The sequence below is a fragment of the Salvelinus fontinalis genome, chromosome 6, assembly GCF_029448725.1.
Source record: "Salvelinus fontinalis isolate EN_2023a chromosome 6, ASM2944872v1, whole genome shotgun sequence".
NCBI classification, from domain to species: Eukaryota; Metazoa; Chordata; class Actinopteri; order Salmoniformes; family Salmonidae; genus Salvelinus; species Salvelinus fontinalis.
In genome coordinates, this window is record NC_074670.1 from 83,568,376 (window position 1) to 83,591,921 (window position 23,546).

General features: G+C 47.8%; 1 protein-coding gene across 2 annotated transcripts in view; it reads right to left on the reverse strand.

Moving 5' to 3' along the window:
- LOC129858538 (catenin alpha-1-like) overlaps positions 1-23,546 on the reverse strand; it is a 295,543-nt gene that overhangs the window by 231,694 nt on the left and 40,303 nt on the right. For both annotated transcript variants that reach the window (XM_055927845.1, XM_055927844.1), the window contains exons 5-7: positions 13,554-13,673; positions 9,537-9,662; positions 9,154-9,297 (exon numbers count right to left, since the gene is read on the reverse strand). In XM_055927845.1, coding sequence (XP_055783820.1) covers positions 9,154-9,297; positions 9,537-9,662; positions 13,554-13,673 — 390 coding nt within the window. The remainder of the gene's footprint in view (positions 1-9,153; positions 9,298-9,536; positions 9,663-13,553; positions 13,674-23,546) is intronic.

Below are 23,546 nucleotides of genomic sequence, written 5' to 3' on the forward strand. Positions count from 1 at the left end.
TGGGGGGGGGTGAAGAGGACCTTCCCTGGACTCCTCCCAGGGGACAGTTGGGGGGGGGGGTGAAGAGGACCTTCCCTGGACTCCTCCCAGGGGACAGTTGGGGGGGGGGGGGGTGAAGAGGACCTTCCCTGGACTCCTCCCAGGGGACAGTTGGGGGCTGGGGGGGGGTGAAGAGGTCCTTCACGGGACTCCTCCCAGGGGACAGTTGGGGGCTGGGGGGGGGTGAAGAGGTCCTTCACGGGACTCCTCCCAGGGGACAGTTGGGGGCTGGGGGGGTGAAGAGGACCTTCACTGGACTCCTCCCAGGGGACAGTTGGGGGGGGGGTGAAGAGGACCTTCCCTGGACTCCTCCCAGGGGACAGTTGGGGGGGGGGGGGTGAAGAGGACCTTCCCTGGACTCCTCCCAGGGGACAGTTGGGGGCTGGGGGGGGGGGGGGGGGGGGGGGCAGAAGAGAACCTTCCCTGGACTCCTCCCAGGGGACAGTTGGGGGGGGGTGAAGAGGACCTTCCCTGGACTCCTCCCAGGGGACAGTTGGGGGGGTGAAGAAGACCTTCCCTTGACTACTCCCAGGGGACAGTTGGGGGGGTGAAGAAGACCTTCACGGGACTCCTCCCAGGGGACAGTTGGGGGCTGGGGGGGGTGAAGAGGACCTTCACTGGACTCCTCCCAGGGGACAGTTGGGGGGGGGGGTGAAGAGGACCTTCACTGGACTCCTCCCAGGGGACAGTTGGGGGGTGAAGAGGACCTTCCCTGGACTCCTCCCAGGGGACAGATGGGGGGGGGGTGAAGAGGACCTTCCCTGGACTCCTCCCAGGGGACAGTTGGGGGGGGGTGAAGAGGACCTTCCCTGGACTCCTCCCAGGGGACAGTTGGGGGGGTGAAGAAGACCTTCACTGGACTCCTCCCAGGGGACAGTTGGGGGGGGGGGGGTGAAGAGGACCTTCCCTGGACTCCTCCCAGGGGACAGTTGGGGGCTGGGCAGAAGAGAACCTTCCCTGGAGGTACCCCTCCCTCCCAGTCTAGACAGAAGAGACCCGAGAGGAACCACTCCCTCCCCGTCTAGACAGAAGAGACCGAGAGGAACCACTCCCTCCCCGTCTAGACAGAAGAGACCACATACTTCATGACAGTTGTAAGTAAAGCTCTTACACAGCTGGAGAGGAGAGAGAGGAGCAGGCATTATGTCCTTGTCGGTCAGTTCCCAAAATACTAACATATTACCCACAAAAAGGAGAATTCTCACTGCGGCTGGGCAAAAACTGACATTTACGAATGCGTAACAGATTTCATCCGTATTCATGAGTCCGTAGGGCCACAGCCTTAGCATGCAGACAGAATACACTCCACCCCCATGTTCTATTAGCTGGCACTGCAGACAGAGAGAGAGAGCCAGACAAACTGCAGCCAACTTGGACTCAGTGCAGATCAAACTCCCCGTCTGGTTTTGTCCTCTCTGGGCTAAAGGAGGCATCTCCCATGTACTTTATTTGAACCAAGTCCTCAGGAAGTGGATGAAGCCCCATACCTCGTAGCAAGGCAGAGGGGAGGGGCCACAGGAATATACAGGACTAACAGGAAGAGGACTAATTAGTGGTTGTGAAGATCAAGTGGTCTGCTACTAAAATCGATACGGTCTCCTCATAATTAAAAGGGAAAATCCACCCACGCTATATATATATTTTTTTTCTTCTTCATTAGTCCATTGTTAACACGATCCACCGCTAGCGGTGGTCAACACCGACCACCGCTACCATCTGGGGGTCACTACCGACCACCGCCACCATCTGGGGGTCAACACCGACCACCGCTACCATCTGGGGGTCAACACCGACCACCGCCACCATCTGGGGGTCACTACCGACCACCGCCACCATCTGGGGGTCAACACCGACCACCGCCACCATCTGGGGGTCAACACCGACCACCGCCACCATCTGGGGGTCAACACCGACCACCGCCACCATCTGGGGGTCACTACCGACCACCGCCACCATCTGGGGGTCACTACCGACCACCGCTACCATCTGGGGGTCACTACCGACCACCGCTACCATCTGGGGGTCACTACCGACCACCGCTACCATCTGGGGGTCACTACCGACCACCGCTACCATCTGGGGGTCACTACCGACCACCGCTACCATCTGGGGGTCACTACCGACCACCGCTACCATCTGGGGGTCACTACCGACCACCGCTACCATCTGGGGGTCACTACCGACCACCGCTACCATCTGGGGGTCAACACCGACCACCGCTACCATCTGGGGGTCAACACCGACCACCGCTACCATCTGGGGGTCAACACCGACCACCGCTACCATCTGGGGGTCAACACCGACCACCGCTACCATCTGGGGGTCACTACCGACCACCGCTACCATCTGGGGGTCACTACCGACCACCGCTACCATCTGGGGGTCACTACCGACCACCGCTACCATCTGGGGGTCAACACCGACCACCGCTACCATCTGGGGGTCAACACCGACCACCGCTACCATCTGGGGGTCAACACCGACCACCGCTACCATCTGGGGGTCAACACCGACCACCGCTACCATCTGGGGGTCAACACCGACCACCGCTACCATCTGGGGGTCAACACCGACCACCGCTACCATCTGGGGGTCAACACCGACCACCGCTACCATCTGGGGGTCAACACCGACCACCGCTACCATCTGGGGGTCAACACCGACCACCGCTACCATCTGGGGGTCACTACCGACCACCGCTACCATCTGGGGGTCACTACCGACCACCGCTACCATCTTGGGGGTCACTACCGACCACCGCTACCATCTTGGGGGTCACTACCGACCACCGCTACCATCTTGGGGGTCACTACCGACCACCGCTACCATCTGGGGGTCACTACCGACCACCGCTACCATCTGGGGGTCACTACCGACCACCGCTACCATCTGGGGGTCACTACCGACCACCGCTACCATCTGGGGGTCACTACCGACCACCGCTACCATCTTGGGGTCACTACCGACCACAGCCACCAGAGCCATACACAGTATATACAGTGCATTCAGAAAGTTCAGACCCCTTGACTTAACCACTTTGTTTCGCAACAGCCTTATTTTATAAAACAATAGTTTTTTCCTCTCAATCTACACACAATACCCCCCCCCCCCCAAAAAAAACAAATATAACCAAAAACAGGTTTAAAGACTTCAGCAAATATATAAAAACAAATTAAAAACTGAAATAACAGATCTTGACACTCTCCCTCTCGTGCGTCTCTCCCTTTATAAATATGTCTGTAAATCTTTACAGCTGTTGACAGGTTATCCTGTGTGTTTGATTGAATTCAGTCCAGGAAGCCTCGTAATCCAGGATTGGATCAGATTAATGCTGCTGGCCCCAAAACAAACCTAGAAGATTTGATCTCAGGGATTCAGATGGTAACAAAAATCACAATGTTCATTTGGTTGTCATAAACAAGGCACAGCCTCAACCCTAACCTTTTGCCAATAAAGTTAATTGAATATTTTTGATTTTAACCAAAAAAAATAAAGAGCTTTACTGGTGTCCTGAAATACACAGAAGAAACCCCTACAGGCTCTGGTCTAAAGTAGTGCATTACACATGAAGGGTTGCATTTTGGACAGACTCCTTCCGATAGAGCAAGTAGAAGCTTTTCTGTTGGGCCTGGCAGTATGTAGAGAAGAGTTCAGATGGAGAGTACCAGAGTCATGTGTTTATAGTTGGGCCAATGTGGTTTCTGCATTATGATACATTTACATTACAACATTCTATGGCAGCCATTTTAGCTCCCAATTAACATGATATGGCAGGGACTTTTCTGCTCTTGTAATCCTTGAGCGTGCCGTTTAAGTGTGTGTCACTTAAATCCAAATAGTATAAAAAATAAATATGTAGGAAAGACAACATTTCCTTTCAACAATATAATCTTTGAGAACTAACATTCACCAAAATAAAACCTAGACGGAGAATTAAAATTCCCAAAACAATGAATTTAGCAGTATTCATTTAGTTATTACAGGTATGCTAGAACAAAATAAGATTTATCCATGGTAAAACGCATAGAATTGGAATAAATTCGCTTTAAAAAAGTATTCTCAGCTGCATGGAGAAAACCCAAGAATTGCAGGAAATTGACTTACATTCTATAGTTAACCATAACTGCAACGTAACAATGTCAACGATTTTACTAAATTACAGTTCATAAGGAAATCCAGTCCGTTCATAAGGAAATCCAGTCCGTTCATAAGGAAATCCAGTCCGTTCATAAGGAAATCCAGTCCGTTCATAAGGAAATCCAGTCCGTTCATAAGGAAATCCAGTCCGTTCATAAGGAAATCCAGTCCGTTCATAAGGAAATCCAGTCCGTTCATAAGGAAATCCAGTCCGTTCATAAGGAAATCCAGTCCGTTCATAAGGAAATCCAGTCCGTTCATAAGGAAATCCAGTCCGTTCATAAGGAAATCCAGTCCGTTCATAAGGAAATCCAGTCCGTTCATAAGGAAATCCAGTCCGTTCATAAGGAAATCCAGTCCGTTCATAAGGAAATCCAGTCCGTTCATAAGGAAATCCAGTCCGTTCATAAGGAAATCCAGTCCGTTCATAAGGAAATCCAGTCCGTTCATAAGGAAATCCAGTCCGTTCATAAGGAAATCCAGTCAATTGAAACGCGTTCATTAGGCTCTAATCTATGGATTTCACATGACTGGCCAGGGACGCAGCCAATCAAACAGTTTCAGACAAAAGGGCTTTATTACAGACAGTAATACTCCTGTTTCATCAGCTCTCTGGGTGACTGGTCTCAGATACTCCTCAGTGTCATCAGCTCTCTGGGTGTCTGGTCTCAGATGCTGTCCTGGGTGACTGGTCTCAGATGCTGTCCTGGGTGACTGGTCTCAGATGCTGTCCTGGGTGACTGGTCTCAGATGCTGTCCTGGGTGACTGGTCTCAGATGCTGTCCTGGGTGACTGGTCTCAGATGCTGTCCTGGGTGACTGGTCTCAGATGCTGTCCTGGGTGACTGGTCTCAGATGCTGTCCTGGGTGACTGGTCTCAGATGCTGTCCTGGGTGACTGGTCTCAGATACTCCTCAGTGTCATCATCTCTCTGGGTGACTGGTCTCAGATACTCCTCAGTGTCATCATCTCTCTGGGTGACTGGTCTCAGATACTGTCCTGGGTGACTGGTCTCAGATACTCCTCAGTGTCATCAGCTCTCTGGGTCACTGGTCTCAGATACTCCTCAGTTACATCTCTCTCTGGGTGACTGGTCTCAGATACTCCTCAGTTTCATCATCTCTCTGGGTGACTGGTCTCAGATGCTGTCCTGGGTGACTGGTCTCAGATGCTGTCCTGGGTGACTGGTCTCAGATACTCCTCAGTTTCATTATCTCTCTGGGTGGCTGGTCTCAGATTATGTATTATATTTTTGTTCAGTATACAATTTCTCCACAGCACAGTAGGGAACACAAAAATTTTGCGGCGCCAACGACCGACCTCTGCCATGCTCCCTGCCACGCCCGCCACTTAAAACCCCCCTTTATTTTTACTGCACAGGGAATATGTTAAAAAATATATATATAAAAATAATAATTATGCCTTCACGTCACTAGGACAGTCATGTTGGCGTCATAGAATTGCTCGTCATTAACATAGCATTGTTTAAATATTCCCCATGTTATGTAACTGTCCATAACTAGAATACTAAATTCTAAAGCTCCCTAAATACAATATAAATATATATATATATACAAAAGCATGTGGACATCCCATCAAATTAGTGGATTCGGCCACACCTGTATAAAATTGAGCACACAGCCATGCAATCTCCATAGACAAACATTAACAGTAGAATGGCCTTACTGAAGAACTCAGTGACTTTCAACGTGGCACCATCATATGATGCCACCTTTCCAAACAAGTCAGTTCGTTCAATTTCTGCAATGCTAGAGCTGCCCCGGGGAACTGTAAGTGCTGTTATTGTGAAATGAAAACGTCTAGGAGAAACAACGGCTCAGCCTCGAAGTGGTAGTCAACACAAGCTCACCAGAACAAGACCGCCGAGTGCTGAAGTGCGTAGAAATCTTGTGTCACACTCACTACCGAGTTCCAACTGCCTCTGGAAACGGCAACACAAGAACTGTTCGTCAGGAGCTTCATGAAGATGGGTTTCCATGGCAGCTGCACACAATCCTAGGATCAACAAGTGCAATGCCAAGCATCGGCTGGAGTGGTGTAAAGCTCGCCGCCATTGGTCTCCGGAGCAGTGGAAACACGTTCTCTGGAAATACGAATCACCATCTGACAGTCCGACGGACAAATCTGGGTTTGGTGGATGCCAGGAGAACGCTACTTACCCCAATGCATTGTGACAACTGTAAAGTTTGGTGGAGGAGGAATCCTGGTTTGGGGCTGTTTTTCCATGGTTTGGGCCCCTTAGTTCCAGTGAAGGGAAATCTTAACGCTACAGCATACAATGACATTCTAGACGATTCTGTGCTTCCAACTTTCTGAAAGACAATTTCCTGTTACAGCATGACAAAGTGAGCACAAAGCGAGGTCCATACAGAAATGGTTTGTCGAGATCGGTATGAAAGAACTTGACTGGCCGGCACAGAGCCCTGACCTCAACTCAATTTAACACCTTTGGGATGAACTGGAACGCCGACTGCGAGCCAGGCCTAATCGTCCAACATCAGTGCCCAACCTCACTAATGCCCTTGTGGCTGAATGGAAGCAAGTCCCCGCAGCAATGTTCCAACATCTAGTGAAAAGCCTTCCCAGAAGAGTGGAGGCTGTTATAGCAGAAATGTTCCAACATCTAGTGGAAAGCCTTCCCAGAAGAGTGGAGGCTGTTATAGCAGCAATGTTCCAACATCTAGTGGAAAGCCTTCCCAGAAGAGGGGAGGCTGTTATAGCAGCAATGTTCCAACATCTAGTGGAAAGCCTTCCCAGAAGAGTGGAGGCTGTTACAGCAGCAATGTTCCAACATCTAGTGGAAAGCCTTCCCAGAAGAGTGGAGGCTGTTACAGCAGCAATGTTCCAACATCTAGTGGAAAGCCTTCCCAGAAGAGTGGAGGCTGTTACAGCAGCAGTGTTCCAACATCTAGTGGAAAGCCTTCCCAGAAGAGTGGAGGCTGTTACAGCAGCAATGTTCCAACATCTAGTGGAAAGCCTTCCCAGAAGAGTGGAGGCTGTTATAGCAGCAATGTTCCAACATCTAGTGGAACGCCTTCCCAGAAGAGTGGAGGCTGTTATAGCAGCAATGTTCCAACATCTAGTGGAAAGCTTTCCCAGAAGAGTGGAGGCTGTTATAGCAGCAATGTTCCAACATCTAGTGGAAAGCTTTCCCAGAAGAGTGGAGGCTGTTATAGCAGAAATGTTCCAACATCTAGTGGAAAGCTTTCCCAGAAGAGTGGAGGCTGTTATAGCAGCAATGTTCCAACATCTAGTGGAAAGCTTTCCCAGAAGAGTGGAGGCTGTTATAGCAGCAATGTTCCAACATCTAGTGGAAAGCCTTCCCAGAAGAGTGGAGGCTGTTACAGCAGCAATGTTCCAACATCTAGTGGAAAGCCTTCCCAGAAGAGTGGAGGCTGTTACAGCAGCAATGTTCCAACATCTAGTGGAAAGCCTTCCCAGAAGAGTGGAGGCTGTTACAGCAGCAATGTTCCAACATCTAGTGGAAAGCTTTCCCAGAAGAGTGGAGGCTGTTATAGCAGCAATGTTCCAACATCTAGTGGAAAGCCCTCCCAGAAGAGTGGAGGCTGTTATAGCAGCAATGTTCCCACATCTAGTGGAAAGCCTTCCCAGAAGAGTGGAGGCTGTTACAGCAGCAATGTTCCCACATCTAGTGGAAAGCTTTCCCAGAAGAGTGGAGGCTGTTATAGCAGCAATGTTCCAACATCTAGTGGAACGCCTTCCCAGAAGAGTGGAGGCTGTTATAGCAGCAATGTTCCAACATCTAGTGGAAAGCTTTCCCAGAAGAGTGGAGGCTGTTATAGCAGCAGAGGGGGGACCAACTCCATATTAACGCCCATGATTTTGGAATGAGATGTTCGACGAGCAGGGTTAGGGGGTTAAATTTGGACATGTAGTGTACTTTCTCACAAAAACGAGGGAGAGACGAGAAAGAAAACGAAACGCATAAAGAGAAAGAAGGTTTCCATTTGAGATAGGATGATCTGCAGACACTACAGTGGTAACATCCCCTCAAAGGCCGGGTCCCGTTCTCTCCCAAACAGCACCCTACTCCCTATATCGTGCACTACTTTTAACCAGAGCTCTATGCGATTCCCCATGGGCCCTATTCCTTATGGGCCCTGGTCAAAAGTAGTGCACTATGTAGAGACTAGAGTAGCATTTGGGATGCAAAATGGAAGGGGGGGGGGGTTGCTCTGATCTGTTGTAGTGGTCGCATTAGTTCTCCAGCAGCAGTAGAGATGAGGACTAGCTGATAACATTGTGATAGAGAAATCACTACAGTGGACTCTTATGTAAATGGTCATATTTAAATGAGACACACTGGGAGGGGGGAGAGAATAGTAAATGTTATCTCTGTATGAAAAACACAATGTGCGCCGAAAGCAAAAACAGTCAAGAACAGGCACCGCTCTGCTGGTGTCCAAGTGGAACCCTGTTCCCTATTGACTACACAATAGGCCCCGGTCAAAAGCAGTGCACTATATAGGGAATAAGTTGCCATTTGGGACACACCCTGAATGAGTTGGTAAATAGAACAGAATAATGTCATGGTTTTTGTGTGGTGGGGGGGGGGGGGGGGGGGGTCTACCTGCTTTAAAAACATTGTATTTGTTTTTTTGCCATTGTCCAGTGTTATCAGATCAGTCCAGACCAAGGAAAGGAGATGAAAGGAATGGAAGCGACAAGACATTTGAGAAGCCACCCAAGGCACATCATCCCAATATACTTTCCTCTGTTAGTGGTCATGAAGGAAAATGAGAGGGCCCCAGAGTAGGGGCCCCAGAGTAGGGGCCCCAGAGTAGGGGCCCCAGAGTAGGGGCCCCAGAGTAGGGGCCCCAGAGTAGGGGAGAGGGCCCCAGAGTAGGGGAGAGGGCCCCAGAGTAGGGGAGAGGGCCCCAGAGTAGGGGAGAGCGTAGGACAGCTCCCCTCCAAACCCCATCGCCCCTAGACTTACATCAAAGTTGTTGAGAGCGTAGGCCAGCTCTCCTCCCCCGGGAGGGTGGTTGAAGGCAGCATCGTCAGAGGCGGTAGCCTGGGCAGCATTAGAGATGCCCGAGACGGCATGCTGAAGCTGCTTGTAGATCAGGTCACGGTTCGCCTGGAGAACGGAATTAAATTCAACATGTTATTTATGGGGGAAACTAAAGATAATAAAATACATTAACAAGATGTGTCTCCGAAGAGCTTTGAGATGCTGTATGTAATGAAATGTGCTATTGAACTTCCATCTATTCTAATTTCATCCCAGAGGATAGCTCTTGAAAGCATTAATTAAAACAGTTTCAAGGACCACTTAGTGGGCATCGAAATGATTGAAGACACTGTCCTATTACAGACCTTGTACGCGGCCACGTCCGGGTGTTGGAGGCAGGCGCGGGAGGCGGTGTAGAGCATGGGGATGTTCCTCTGGAGAACACCGCGGGCAGCTGCCATCTGATCTTTATGGTGCACATCCTTCAACTCCTACGGAGAGAGGGGAGAGAGACAACGGGCATCGTAATTATTACACTATTTGGAGACATTACATGGTCTGAGTGACCTAGATTCTCCTTTCTGCCCGTCTGTCTGTCACTCCCCTGCGGTGATACAGCACAGTCATAATCAGGCCATTCCAACAGGCCTCGCTGTACAGCTTTAATGCATGGCCCCGCGCTACCGGGCCCCGCGCTACCGGGCCCCGCGCTACCGGGCCCCGCGCTACCGGGCCCCGCGCTACCGGGCCCCCAGCGTTATTTTATGGGATAGACAGCACAGACTGCTGCCTTCCAAATGACATCATTCCCTATATGGGGCACTATAGGCCCTACGGTCACTAGTCAAAAATGCATTATATAGGGAATAAAAGGCAGCCGTGAACTAAGTTTGGAAAGGAAACCTAAAGTATTAATATTATAGTATTTACATAAATTAAATCAACATTAGGACCGCCTCACACAAACAAACTGTCGTACCATCACACTGCAGGAGGAATTGTATGCGTCTTAAGTTTATATAAATTAGCCTCGTTAATATAGAAACACATTTATTTCACAACAACCTGGTTGGTTTGGTGTTAAATCTGAACCTAACGAGATTGGGAGAGAAATAGGAAAATAAACATTTAGGCCAAAAATAAGAACATGTGAAATAATAATGATGTATATAATAAATAAATAAATAAATAAATATAATGAGCATTGAGAGAACGTCCTATAATGTGTGTGTATATCCTATCTGAACAACCGAGTGATGCTGCTCATCCCATTACTCAGCAATGTCACCTGGGAAACTCACGTCACTGTTACTACAGCTTTACGTGACGGAGGCCCATTCCCACAAGAACACCCTCTGCTACAGATACACTGCAATGTCAACTTGGGAATATGTCACGTCTTGGTCGCTACCTCTGGAGGAAGCACACAACACTCAACCCTGTCAACACAACACTCGACAGTTGGAACCCTCTTAGCAGGGTAATGTAAACAGAACAATCTCTGAGCAAACACTCCTTAAGCAGGGTAATGTAAACAGAACAATCTCTGAGCAAACACTCCTTAAGCAGGGTAATGTAAACAGAACAATCTCTGAGCAAACACTCCTTAAGCAGGGTAATGTAAACAGAACAATCTCTGAGCAAACACTCCTTAAGCAGGGTAATGTAAACAGAACAATCTCTGAGCAAACACTCCTTAAGCAGGGTAATGTAAACAGAACAGTCTGAGCCAACACTCTCTTAGCAGGGTAATGTAAACAGAACAATCTCTGAGCAAACACTCCTTAAGCAGGGTAATGTAAACAGAACAGTCTGAGCCAACACTCCTTAAGCAGGGTAATGTAAACAGAACAATCTCTGAGCAAACACTCCTTAAGCAGGGTAATGTAAACAGAACAATCTCTGAGCAAACACTCCTTAAGCAGGGTAATGTAAACAGAACAATCTCTGAGCAAACACTCCTTAAGCAGGGTAATGTAAACAGAACAGTCTGAGCCAACACTCTCTTAGCAGGGTAATGTAAACAGAACAATCTCTGAGCAAACACTCCTTAAGCAGGGTAATGTAAACAGAACAGTCTGAGCCAACACTCTCTTAGCAGGGTAATGTAAACAGAACAGTCTGAGCCAACACTCTCTTAGCAGGGTAATGTAAACAGAACAGTCTGAGCCAACACTCTCTTAGCAGGGTAATGTAAACAGAACAGTCTGAGCCAACACTCTCTTAGCAGGGTAATGTAAACAGAACAGTCTGAGCCAACACTCTTAGCAGGGTAATGTAAACAGAACAGTCTGAGCCAATACTCTTAGCAGGGTAATGTAAACAGAACAGTCTGAGCCAACACTCTCTTAGCAGGGTAATGTAAACAGAACAGTCTGAGCCAACACTCTTAGCAGGGTAATGTAAACAGAACAGTCTGAGCCAACACTCTCTTAGCAGGGTAATGTAAACAATAGTATTGCAATGTTTTTGAAACAGCTGAAATGTCACCATTTCCTTAAATTGGAGTTTAATTTAATTTTTACCTGTAATTGTAGTAACAGCCTGTTACATTCTGAAATTCTCTGATTTTAAATATTTTTTTGTTTGTTACTTGACTGCACAGGGAAGCCACCGAGGCACAGGGAAGCAGCAACTCCACAGGGAAGCAGCAACTCCACAGGGAAGCCACCGAGGCACAGGGAAGCAGCAACATTGAATTGTAATTTGCATTTACCTCAATGACTTCCATATTGGCAAAACAAAGCCTGGTTTATTCTAAGGTAGCTTTAACACGGTAGCCTGGTTTATTCTAAGGTAGCTTTAACACGGTAGCCTGGTTTATTCTAAGGTAGCTTTAACACGGTAGCCTGGTTTATTCTAAGGTAGCTTTAACACGGTAGCCTGGTTTATTCTAAGGTAGCTTTAACACGGTAGCCTGGTTTATTCTAAGGTAGCTTTAACACGATAGCCTGGTTTATTCTAAGGTAGCTTTAACACGATAGCCTGGTTTATTCTAAGGTAGCTTTAACACGATAGCCTGGTTTATTCTAAGGTAGCCTTAACACGGTAGCCTGGTTTATTCTAAGGTAGCCTTAACACGATAGCCTGGTTTATTCTAAGGTAGCTTTAACACGATAGCCTGGTTTATTCTAAGGTAGCCTTAACACGATAGCCTGGTTTATTCTAAGGTAGCTTTAACACGATAGCCTGGTTTATTCTAAGGTAGCCTTAACACGATAGCCTGGTTTATTCTAAGGTAGCCTTAACACGATAGCCTGGTTTATTCTAAGGTAGCTTTAACACGGTAGCCTGGTTTATTCTAAGGTAGCTTTAACACGGTAGCCTGGTTTATTCTAAGGTAGCTTTAACACGATAGCCTGGTTTATTCTAAGGTAGCTTTAACACGGTAGCCTGGTTTATTCTAAGGTAGCCTTAACACGATAGCCTGGTTTATTCTAAGGTAGCTTTAACACGATAGCCTGGTTTATTCTAAGGTAGCCTTAACACGATAGCCTGGTTTAATCTAAGGTAGCTTTAACACGGTAGCCTGGTTTATTCTAAGGTAGCTTTAACACGGTAGCTATGGTTCAGCAAAACAATTCAGCTAGCCAGCACGTTTATGTGAGGACGCAGAAATGATTTTGTTACGCTAGCTAACGTTACCTAGCTGTGTAGCGTAGATTAGAATAGTGACACGAATAACGTTACTGTACTTACTATTCGTATGGACGAGGGGTAAACGGTAAGTATTGATTACGCTAAAGTTGCTTGATCCTGAAGCATGTTAGCTAGCAGGACTTTGCTGTGTTATTGTTATAGCTAATTTAAAATGTGTACGGACGAGAAAATAAATCCCTTAACTACACTTACTTGTGGGTTGTAGTTTTATTTAAAGAGTGTAATATGGTTTGGTTCCATTATTCAATATTGTAATATGTTCTTAGAAGAAAAAGTTTAAATCAGCTTGTTACATTGCGTGTGCTTACCGGCTAGTAGCTACTGTGATATTTACAGAAAATGTGAGCTACGAATACCAAGACTGTCTCCTTGCCAGCCACAACAAAACGCAAGGCAGTAATGTGAACTGAAAACAAGAAATCTCTTCAGTTACTCTGCTCCTCAGACTCCGTCAATCGTAGTGGAAATAGGACCTCGTTAGCTAAGCCACCTAATAACACCCTTCTCCCATGTCGCTCTCCCTCGCTACATCACACCATCCCTCTCAATCCCCTGCCATCGTTAACCCCCACCTCCCTCTCCCCTGTCCTCACCTACCCTTCATATTCCTTCACCTAACTGTCATCTCCTCTCCCTCTCTAACCCAGAAACATCCCCGCAGTACAGACCTGACTGCTGTCTCTTGGCAGCCATCTCACTCCCTCAGACGTTCCAGTACATACCTGCTGTCTCTTGGCAGCCATCATGTTGAGTTTGTCCACCTCTGGTTTCAGGGCCTTGTACTGTATGCCCAGGTCCTGCTCTGTTCCAGCGTTACGCACCTTCACCAGGTTCTCCTCCACCTATAGGGGTTGCAGAGGAACGCACGGTTTAGACAGGCAGGGTTCTCTGCGTCACTTTATGGACTGGCTACACCACTAGTACAAGTGTATATTTCATTATTGATTTACTTTGTTATCGTTTAAGGCCAGGCACCACAACCTTGAGTATTCTTTGCTCACTAAAATAATCCATCTCTGACACCTGAAATGTTGAATATATCCAAACATAAAAATAGGAGTAGGAGAATATGGCAATAGGAGAATACGGCAATAGGAGAATGTGAGGGAGGGAGTGAGAGAGGAGGAAGGAGAGAATCCACATTTGTTCCTCTATTTGATCATGTCAGCAGCCGGTTTTTTGAAAAGCACAATGGAAATGTAGCCTGGGGAACAGCAGGACCTACATTCAGGTTCAACGCTCAAATCAGCATCCTCATATTCAGATCCCATCATGCATTTCATAAGGGGTTTTGGCCCCAAATGGCACCCAAGCCCCTACATAGTGCACTACGTCGAACAGGGCCCGTGGGTTTGAGCTCTCTAAGGCCCTTAGGGCTCTGGTCAAAAGTATTGCACTACATAGGGGATAGGGTACCATTTGGGACTCAAATCTGTAGTACGAAGGCTGTTCTTCCCCGTGAGCTGCCAACACAGTCAACATGTCTCCCTCCACTCAACAGTCCATTAAAAGACCCGTGCCTAAGCTACAGTTCATGCTAAATTATTCAATAGCTACTATCTGCTACAACAGGAAGAACTGTTTGCCCTCATCTTTCCCATAACACACACTAGAGATCTCATCCGGTAGTAGTATGCCTAGTGTTCAGGGTGAGCTGTTTGAATAATGCAAAGGGGAAAAAAAAGGAACTCCCGTGAACATTTATGAAGGGAACAGAAGAAGAAGAAGAAGAAACCTTCCTGAAATTATCTTTTGCAATAGAAAGAAACATATCAACTTCCTCCTCCTGTAGTCAGTCAATTGTTATACGTCACAAACGGCACCCTACTCTCTGTATTAGTGCACTAGTCTGCACCTGAAATCGCACCCTACTCTCTGTATTAGTGCACTAGTCGGCATCCGAAATCGCACCCTACTCTTTATATTAGTGCACTAGTCTGCATCCGAAATCGCACCCTACTCTTTATATTAGTGCACTAGTCTGCATCCGAAATCGCACCCTACTCTCTGTATTAGTGCACTAGTCTGCATCCGAAATCGCACCCTACTCTCTGTATTAGTGCACTAGTCTGCATCCGAAATCGCACCCTACTCTCTGTATTAGTGCACTAGTCTGCATCCGAAATCGCACCCTACTCTCTATATTAGTGCACTAGTCTGCATCCGAAATCGCACCATATGAGTCTTTACTACAGCAGTACTTGACAGGAACAATACTCATCTCTGAATGTGTCAGATCATGTATCCAAAACAAAGCTTGTTTGTTTTTGTCTGTAGTTCCTGGGTAGTAGGCCTCTCTGCCTAGAGAGCACAGCTTTGGCAGGAGTCTAGGCCACACGTTAGCTAGCTTACAGACTACACTTTACTTTTCACACAAAGCGAGCGAGAGGCGCTGTGTCCTAATACTGTAACTCTAGGCAGGGTCCCTGTCCTATCGGTTCTAGTAGTGCACTATGTAGGGAATAGGGTGCCATTTGAGGCTTGACTGTAACCAAACGTTAGCTAGCTTACAGACTACACTTTACTTTTCACACAAAGCGAGCGAGAGGTGCTGTGTCCTAATACTGTAACTCTAGGCAGGGTCCCTCTCCTATCGGTTCTAGTAGTGCAGGGAATAGATTGCCATCTGAGGCTTGGCTGTAACCAAACCCAGGGTGACAACTGAAATCCCGTCAATAAACGCATGTCTAAAAGGCTCAGACCATATTCAGCCATCCATTGTGAGAACCGATAAAATATACAAAAATAAGGCTAGCTGTAGCCTATTCTATTGAGGCCCGAGGCTAGCTGTAGTCTATTCTATTGAGGCCCGAGGCTAGCTGTAGTCTATTCTATTGAGGCCCGAGGCTAGCTGTAGTCTATTCTATTGAGGCCCGAGGCTAGCTGTAGTCTATTCTATTGAGGCCCGAGGCTAGCTGTAGTCTATTCTATTGAGGCCCGAGGCTAGCTGTGGCCTATTCTATTGAGGCCCGAGGCTAGCTGTAGCCTATTCTATTGTGGCCCGAGGCTAGGCTAGCTGTAGCCTATTCTATTGTGGCCCGAGGCTAGCTGTAGTCTATTCTATTGAGGCCCGAGGCTAGCTGTAGCCTATTCTATTGAGGCCCGAGGCTAGCTGTAGCCTATTCTATTGTGGCCCGAGGCTAGGCTAGCTGTAGCCTATTCTATTGTGGCCCGAGGCTAGGCTAGCTGTAGCCTATTCTATTGTGGCCCGAGGCTAGGCTAGCTGTAGCCTATTCTATTGTGGCCCGAGGCTAGGCTAGCTGTAGCCTATTCTATTGTGGCCCGAGGCTAGGCGTAGCCTATTCTATTGTGGCCCGAGGCTAGGCTAGCTGTAGCTTATTCTATTGTGGCCCGAGGCTAGGCTAGCTGTAGCCTATTCTATTGTGGCCCGAGGCTAGGCTAGCTGTAGCCTATTCTATTGTGGCCCGAGGCTAGGCTAGCTGTAGCCTATTCTATTGAGGCCCGAGGCTAGGCTAGCTGTAGCCTATTCTATTGAGGCCCGAGGCTAGGCTAGCTGTAGCCTATTCTATTGAGGCCCGAGGCTAGGCTAGCTGTAGCCTATTCTATTGAGGCCCGAGGCTAGGCTAGCTGTAGCCTATTCTATTGAGGCCCGAGGCTAGGCTAGCTGTAGCCTATTCTATTGTGGCCCGAGGCTAGGCTAGCTGTAGCCTATTCTATTGAGGCCCGAGGCTAGGCTAGCTGTAGCCTATTCTATTGAGGCCCGAGGCTAGGCTAGCTGTAGCCTATTCTATTGAGGCCCGAGGCTAGGCTAGCTGTAGCCTATTCTATCGAGACCCGAGACTAAGTATATTATTGAGGCCCGGGGCTAGGCTAGCTATAGCCTCCTCTATATAGCCTCCTCTATATAGCCTCCTCTATATAGCCTCCTCTATATAGCCTCCTCTATATAGCCTCCTCTATATAGCCTCCTCTATATAGCCTCCTCTATATAGCCTCCTCTATATAGCCTCCTCTATATAGCCTCCTCTATATAGCCTCCTCTATATAGCCTCCTCTATATAGCCTCCTCTATATAGCCTCCTCTATATAGCCTCCTCTATATAGCCTCCTCTATATAGCCTCCTCTATATAGCCTCCTCTATATAGCCTCCTCTATATAGCCTCCTCTATATAGCCTCCTCTATATAGCCTCCTCTATATAGCCTCCTCTATATAGCCTCCTCTATATAGCCTCCTCTATATAGCCTCCTCTATATAGCCTCCTCTATATAGCCTCCTCTATATAGCCTCCTCTATATAGCCTCCTCTATATAGCCTCCTCTATATAGCCTCCTCTATATAGCCTCCTCTATATAGCCTCCTCTATATAGCCTCCTCTATATAGCCTCCTCTATATAGCCTCCTCTATATAGCCTCCTCTATATAGCCTCCTCTATATAGCCTCCTCTATATAGCCTCCTCTATATAGCCTCCTCTATATAGCCTCCTCTATATAGCCTCCTCTATATAGCCTCCTCTATATAGCCTCCTCTATATAGCCTCCTCTATATAGCCTCCTCTATATAGCCTCCTCTATATAGCCTCCTCTATATAGCCTCCTCTATATAGCCTCCTCTATATAGCCTCCTCTATATAGCCTCCTCTATATAGCCTCCTCTATATAGCCTCCTCTATATAGCCTCCTCTATATAGCCTCCTCTATATAGCCTCCTCTATATAGCCTCCTCTATATAGCCTCCTCTATATAGCCTCCTCTATATAGCCTCCTCTATATAGCCTCCTCTATATAGCCTCCTCTATATAGCCTCCTCTATATAGCCTCCTCTATATAGCCTCCTCTATATAGCCTCCTCTATATAGCCTCCTCTATATAGCCTCCTCTATATAGCCTCCTCTATATAGCCTCCTCTATATAGCCTCCTCTATATAGCCTCCTCTATATAGCCTCCTCTATATAGCCTCCTCTATATAGCCTCCTCTATATAGCCTCCTCTATATAGCCTCCTCTATATAGCCTCCTCTATATAGCCTCCTCTATATAGCCTCCTCTATATAGCCTCCTCTATATAGCCTCCTCTATATAGCCTCCTCTATATAGCCTCCTCTATATAGCCTCCTCTATATAGCCTCCTCTATATAGCCTCCTCTATATAGCCTCCTCTATATAGCCTCCTCTATATAGCCTCCTCTATATAGCCTCCTCTATATAGCCTCCTCTATATAGCCTCCTCTATATAGCCTCCTCTATATAGCCTCCTCTATATAGCCTCCTCTATATAGCCTCCTCTATATAGCCTCCTCTATATAGCCTCCTCTATATAGCCTCCTCTATATAGCCTCCTCTATATAGCCTCCTCTATATAGCCTCCTCTATATAGCCTCCTCTATATAGCCTCCTCTACAATAAACCAGCTGTAGCTTATATTGAGGCCCAGGCTCGGCAGTAATGCTCTAGCTTGAACTGAAGATGCCCATACATGTTACTTTTGACCAGGGCTAACAGGTGTATGGCTGTACAGTTCCCTCTCCCCCACGGGAAAACATTTAAACATCTCAGGATTCAGGAACCACTATCAATTTGATACGATCCTATAATCCACCCAGAGTCTGCTGGTACAGCATCCCAAATGGTGCACTATGGGCCCTGGTCTAAAGTAGTGCACTTCATAGGGAATAGGGTACTAGCCCTGGTCTAAAGTAGTGCACTTCAAAGGGAGCCATTTGGGACACAGCCTATCTGGAACACCGAAAAAGCCATCATCTATGTCTCCTGCAGTTGGCTGGCAACACCCACATGATGCTACAGGGAACCACAGGGTGGCCAGTGTCCAGAGCATGTCAGGGCTTCATCTCTCTAACATGATGCCACAGGGTGGCCAGTGTCCAGAGCATGTCAGGGCTTCATCTCTCTAACATGTTGCCACAGGGTGGCCAGTGTCCAGAGCATGTCAGGGCTTCATCTCTCTAACATGATGCTACAGGGTGGCCAGTGTCCAGAGCATGTCAGGGCTTCATCTCTCTAACATGATGCTACAGGGTGGCCAGTGTCCAGAGCATGTCAGGGCTTCATCTCTCTAACATGATGCCACAGGGTGGCCAGTGTCCAGAGTATGTCAGGGCTTCATCTCTCTAACATGATGCCACAGGGTGGCCAGTGTCCAGAGCTTCATCTCTCTAACATGATGCTACAGGGAACCACAGGGTGGCCAGCGTCCAGAGCATGTCAGGGCTTCATCTCTCTAACATGATGCCACAGGGTGGCCAGTGTCCAGAGCATGTCAGGGCTTCATCTCTCTAACATGATGCCACAGGGTGGTCAGTGTCCAGAGCATGTCAGGGCTTCATCTCTCTAACATGATGCTACAGGGTGGCCAGTGTCCAGAGCTTCATCTCTCTAACATGATGCCACAGGGTGACCAGTGTCCAGAGCATGTCAGGGCTTCATCTCTCTAACATGATGCCACAGGGTGACCAGTGTCCAGAGCATGGCAGGGCTTCATCTCTCTAACATGATGCCACAGGGTGGCCAGTGTCCAGGGCAGGTCAGGGCTTCATCTCTCTAACATGATGCCACAGGGTGGCCAGTGTCCAGAGCATGTCAGGGCTTCATCTCTCTAACATGATGCCACAGGGTGACCAGTGTCCAGAGCTTCATCTCTCTAACATGATGCTACAGGGTGACCAGTGTCCAGAGCTATAGTGTATATATAGTGCACTTTATTTAACCAGAAGCCATGTGGAATAGGGACTATAGAGAATATGGTGTCATTTGGGATACGGCCCCCTAGTCAAAAGTAGTGCACTGCATAGGGAACACTGTGCCATTTAGAACACGGGCCAAGTATCTGGAAGGCACTAACCCAGTGAAGTGGTGGGCTAAAAATAGATTCCTGATAAGACAGGGTGAAGTGGAAGAATTGAATCTTAAGAGCCAGTATGAGAAGGTTTCTAAAATAACACACTAGAACGCAGGGTGGGGCCTCGCCCACAAGGCAACACCACACATAGCTGTGGAGGCTCTCTAACCTCAAGAGCAGAAACTACTGCTTTTCAAATCTTTTTCTACTTAGTTTCATAGTAAATCATAGTTTTTCTGTAGAAGCCTGGACCCCGTGTTCATAAAAAGTCTTCGAGTGCTGATCTAGCTGTCCATATAACCGTATGATTTTAAAAAGGCAACACTGATCCTAGATCTGCACCCGGAAGTCCAAGACAATTAACGCATACAGGCCCTAGTCCATTTCCTGTTCAACCTGCTGTCCTGTCTGAGGCGTGAAGAATGACAGACGTCGGCCATTTTAGATCCCGGCTGTAAAAGTGACTCAGACACACTGAGGTCATTGTGCCAAACAATGTGGTGGTGTTGGTGTGTTCGCACATCAGAACAGGTTACTCACTGACACACACACAGATTGTGTTCTGAAGCTGAAACTGTGTCTACGTCCTGTAAGAATATGTCCCAGATAAAAACAAACTCAGAGACCTGAGGAACGAGAGTTCAAAAGGACAAGAGGTCAAAAGGACGAGAGGTCAATAGAGAACTAACGATCGATGGAAATAGTGTTTTTTTCCTGTAATAGGGAATTATTGATCAGTGGTTCAGAGACATGGGAGGAATAGGTCTTCTGAAATAGGATTCTTGTTATTTGGACATTGGCCCAGTTTTATTGCAAGGAATTCTAATTGGTCAACCACTGCTTTCCCTTTGTTCTGTGGAGAGGGAGAGAATCCCTGAGGACAGGGGAGAATGACCATCTACCTCTCTGCATAACATATATGAATAATCCTACTCCCTCTGATTTGCTTTGGGGTTTGTGTTATTTAAGAGTAACATCAACTGCTAACAGTCCCAAACGGCACCCTATTCCCCATGGGTCCTGGTTAGAAGTAGTGCCCTATTCCCCATGGGTCCTGGTTAGAAGTAGTGCCCTATTCCCCATGGGTCCTGGTTAGAAGTAGTGCCCTATTCCCCATGGGTCCTGGTTAGAAGTAGTGCCCTATTCCCCATGGATCCTGGTTAGAAGTAGTGCCCTATTCCCCATGGATCCTGGTTAGAAGTAGTGCCCTATTCCCCATGGGTCCTGGTTAGAAGTAGTGCCCTATTCCCCATGGGTCCTGGTTAGAAGTAGTGCCCTATTCCCCATGGGTCCTGGTTAGAAGTAGTGCCCTATTCCCCATGGGTCCTGGTTAGAAGTAGTGCCCTATTCCCCATGGGTCCTGGTTAGAAGTAGTGCCCTATTCCCCATGGGTCCTGGTTAGAAGTAGTGCCCTATTCCCCATGGGTCCTGGTTAGAAGTAGTGCCCTATTCCCCATGGGTCCTGGTTAGAAGTAGTGCCCTATTCCCCACGGGTCCTGGTTAGAAGTAGTGCCCTATTCCCCACGGGTCCTGGTTAGAAGTAGTGCCCTATTCCCCACGGGTCCTGGTTAGAAGTAGTGCCCTATTCCCCACGGGTCCTGGTTAGAAGTAGTGCCCTATTCCCCATGGGTCCTGGTTAGAAGTAGTGCCCTATTCCCCACGGGTCCTGGTTAGAAGTAGTGCCCTATTCCCCACGGGTCCTGGTTAGAAGTAGTGCCCTATTCCCCACGGGTCCTGGTTAGAAGTAGTGCCCTATTCCCCACGGGTCCTGGTTAGAAGTAGTGCCCTATTCCCCACGGGTCCTGGTTAGAAGTAGTGCCCTATTCCCCATGGGTCCTGGTTAGAAGTAGTGCCCTATTCCCCATGGGTCCTGGTTAGAAGTAGTGCCCTATTCCCTATGGGTCCTGGTTAGAAGTAGTGCCCTATTCCCTATGGGTCCTGGTTAGAAGTAGTGCCCTATTCCCTATGGGTCCTGGTTAGAAGTAGTGCCCTATTCCCTATGGGTCCTGGTTAGAAGTAGTGCCCTATTCCCTATGGGTCCTGGTTAGAAGTAGTGCCCTATTCCCTATGGGTCCTGGTTAGAAGTAGTGCCCTATTCCCTATGGGTCCTGGTTAGAAGTAGTGCCCTATTCCCCATGGGTCCTGGTTAGAAGTAGTGCCCTATTCCCCATGGGTCCTGGTTAGAAGTAGTGCCCTATTCCCTATGGGTCCTGGTTAGAAGTAGTGCCCTATTCCCCACGGGTCCTGGTTAGAAGTAGTGCCCTATTCCCCACGGGTCCTGGTTAGAAGTAGTGCCCTATTCCCCACGGGTCCTGGTTAGAAGTAGTGCCCTATTCCCCATGGGTCCTGGTTAGAAGTAGTGCCCTATTCCCCATGGGTCCTGGTTAGAAGTAGTGCCCTATTCCCCACGGGTCCTGGTTAGAAGTAGTGCCCTATTCCCCACGGGTCCTGGTTAGAAGTAGTGCCCTATTCCCCACGGGTCCTGGTTAGAAGTAGTGCCCTATTCCCCATGGGTCCTGGTTAGAAGTAGTGCCCTATTCCCCATGGGTCCTGGTTAGAAGTAGTGCCCTATTCCCCATGGGTCCTGGTTAGAAGTAGTGCCCTATTCCCCATGGGTCCTGGTTAGAAGTAGTGCCCTATTCCCCATGGGTCCTGGTTAGAAGTAGCGCCCTATTCCCCATGGGTCCTGGTTAGAAGTAGTGCCCTATTCCCTATGGGTCCTGGTTAGAAGTAGTGCCCTATTCCCCATGGGTCCTGGTTAGAAGTAGTGCCCTATTCCCCATGGGTCCTGGTTAGAAGTAGTGCCCTATTCCCTATGGGTCCTGGTTAGAAGTAGTGCCCTATTCCCCACGGGTCCTGGTTAGAAGTAGTGCCCTATTCCCCACGGGTCCTGGTTAGAAGTAGTGCCCTATTCCCTATGGGTCCTGGTTAGAAGTAGTGCACTATTCCCTATGGGTCCTGGTTAGAAGTAGTGCCCTATTCCCCATGGGTCCTGGTTAGAAGTAGTGCACTACATAGAGAATAGACTGGCATTTGGGACTAAGACTACCAGAGATGATTAACAGTAAGGTCATCTCTATTGACTGGAGGTGTGTGACCTTGTTTAAGGGCAGGATTTTGTTTCATTTCCACAAGAATAAAACAACTGAAGTACAGGTCAAGAGACGGACAAACACAGAAGACCTTGTTTGAAATGTAGGCCTTTAGCCAAGACACCACAACGTTAGTTTGAGTCAGGAAAACTATTTACCTACAAAAACTGCTTAACTAGACCTTTGTGGCTTTCTTTTCAAAAAGGTGAATCAGACCTTATTTTAAGTTCGGATTTATATTTTATTCAAAGAAAAAGAATAATCACATTTAAGTATTTCATAAACAAGCAAATTATTTTTTCCTATATGGAAGTTGTCATATCGAACAAGAGTCCACATTGACAAGCTACCCATCAACTATCTGCGTGTGTCTACATTGGGAGGTATGTGACAAGCTACCCATCAACTATCTGCGTGTGTCTACATTGGGGGGTATATGACTAGCTACCCATCAACTATCTGCGTGTCTACATTGGGGGGGTATATGACTAGCTACCCATCAACTATCTGCGTGTGTCTACATTGGGGGGTATATGACTAGCTACCCATCAACTATCTGCGTGTGTCTACATTGGGGGGTATATGACTAGCTACCCATCAACTATCTGCGTGTGTCTACATTGGGGGGTATATGACTAGCTACCCATCAACTATCTGTGTGTGTCTACATTGGGAGGTATATGACTAGCTACCCATCAACTATCTGTGTGTGTCTACATTGGGAGGTATATGACTAGCTACCCATCAACTATCTGTGTGTGTCTACATTGGGAGGTATATGACTAGCTACCCATCAACTATCTGT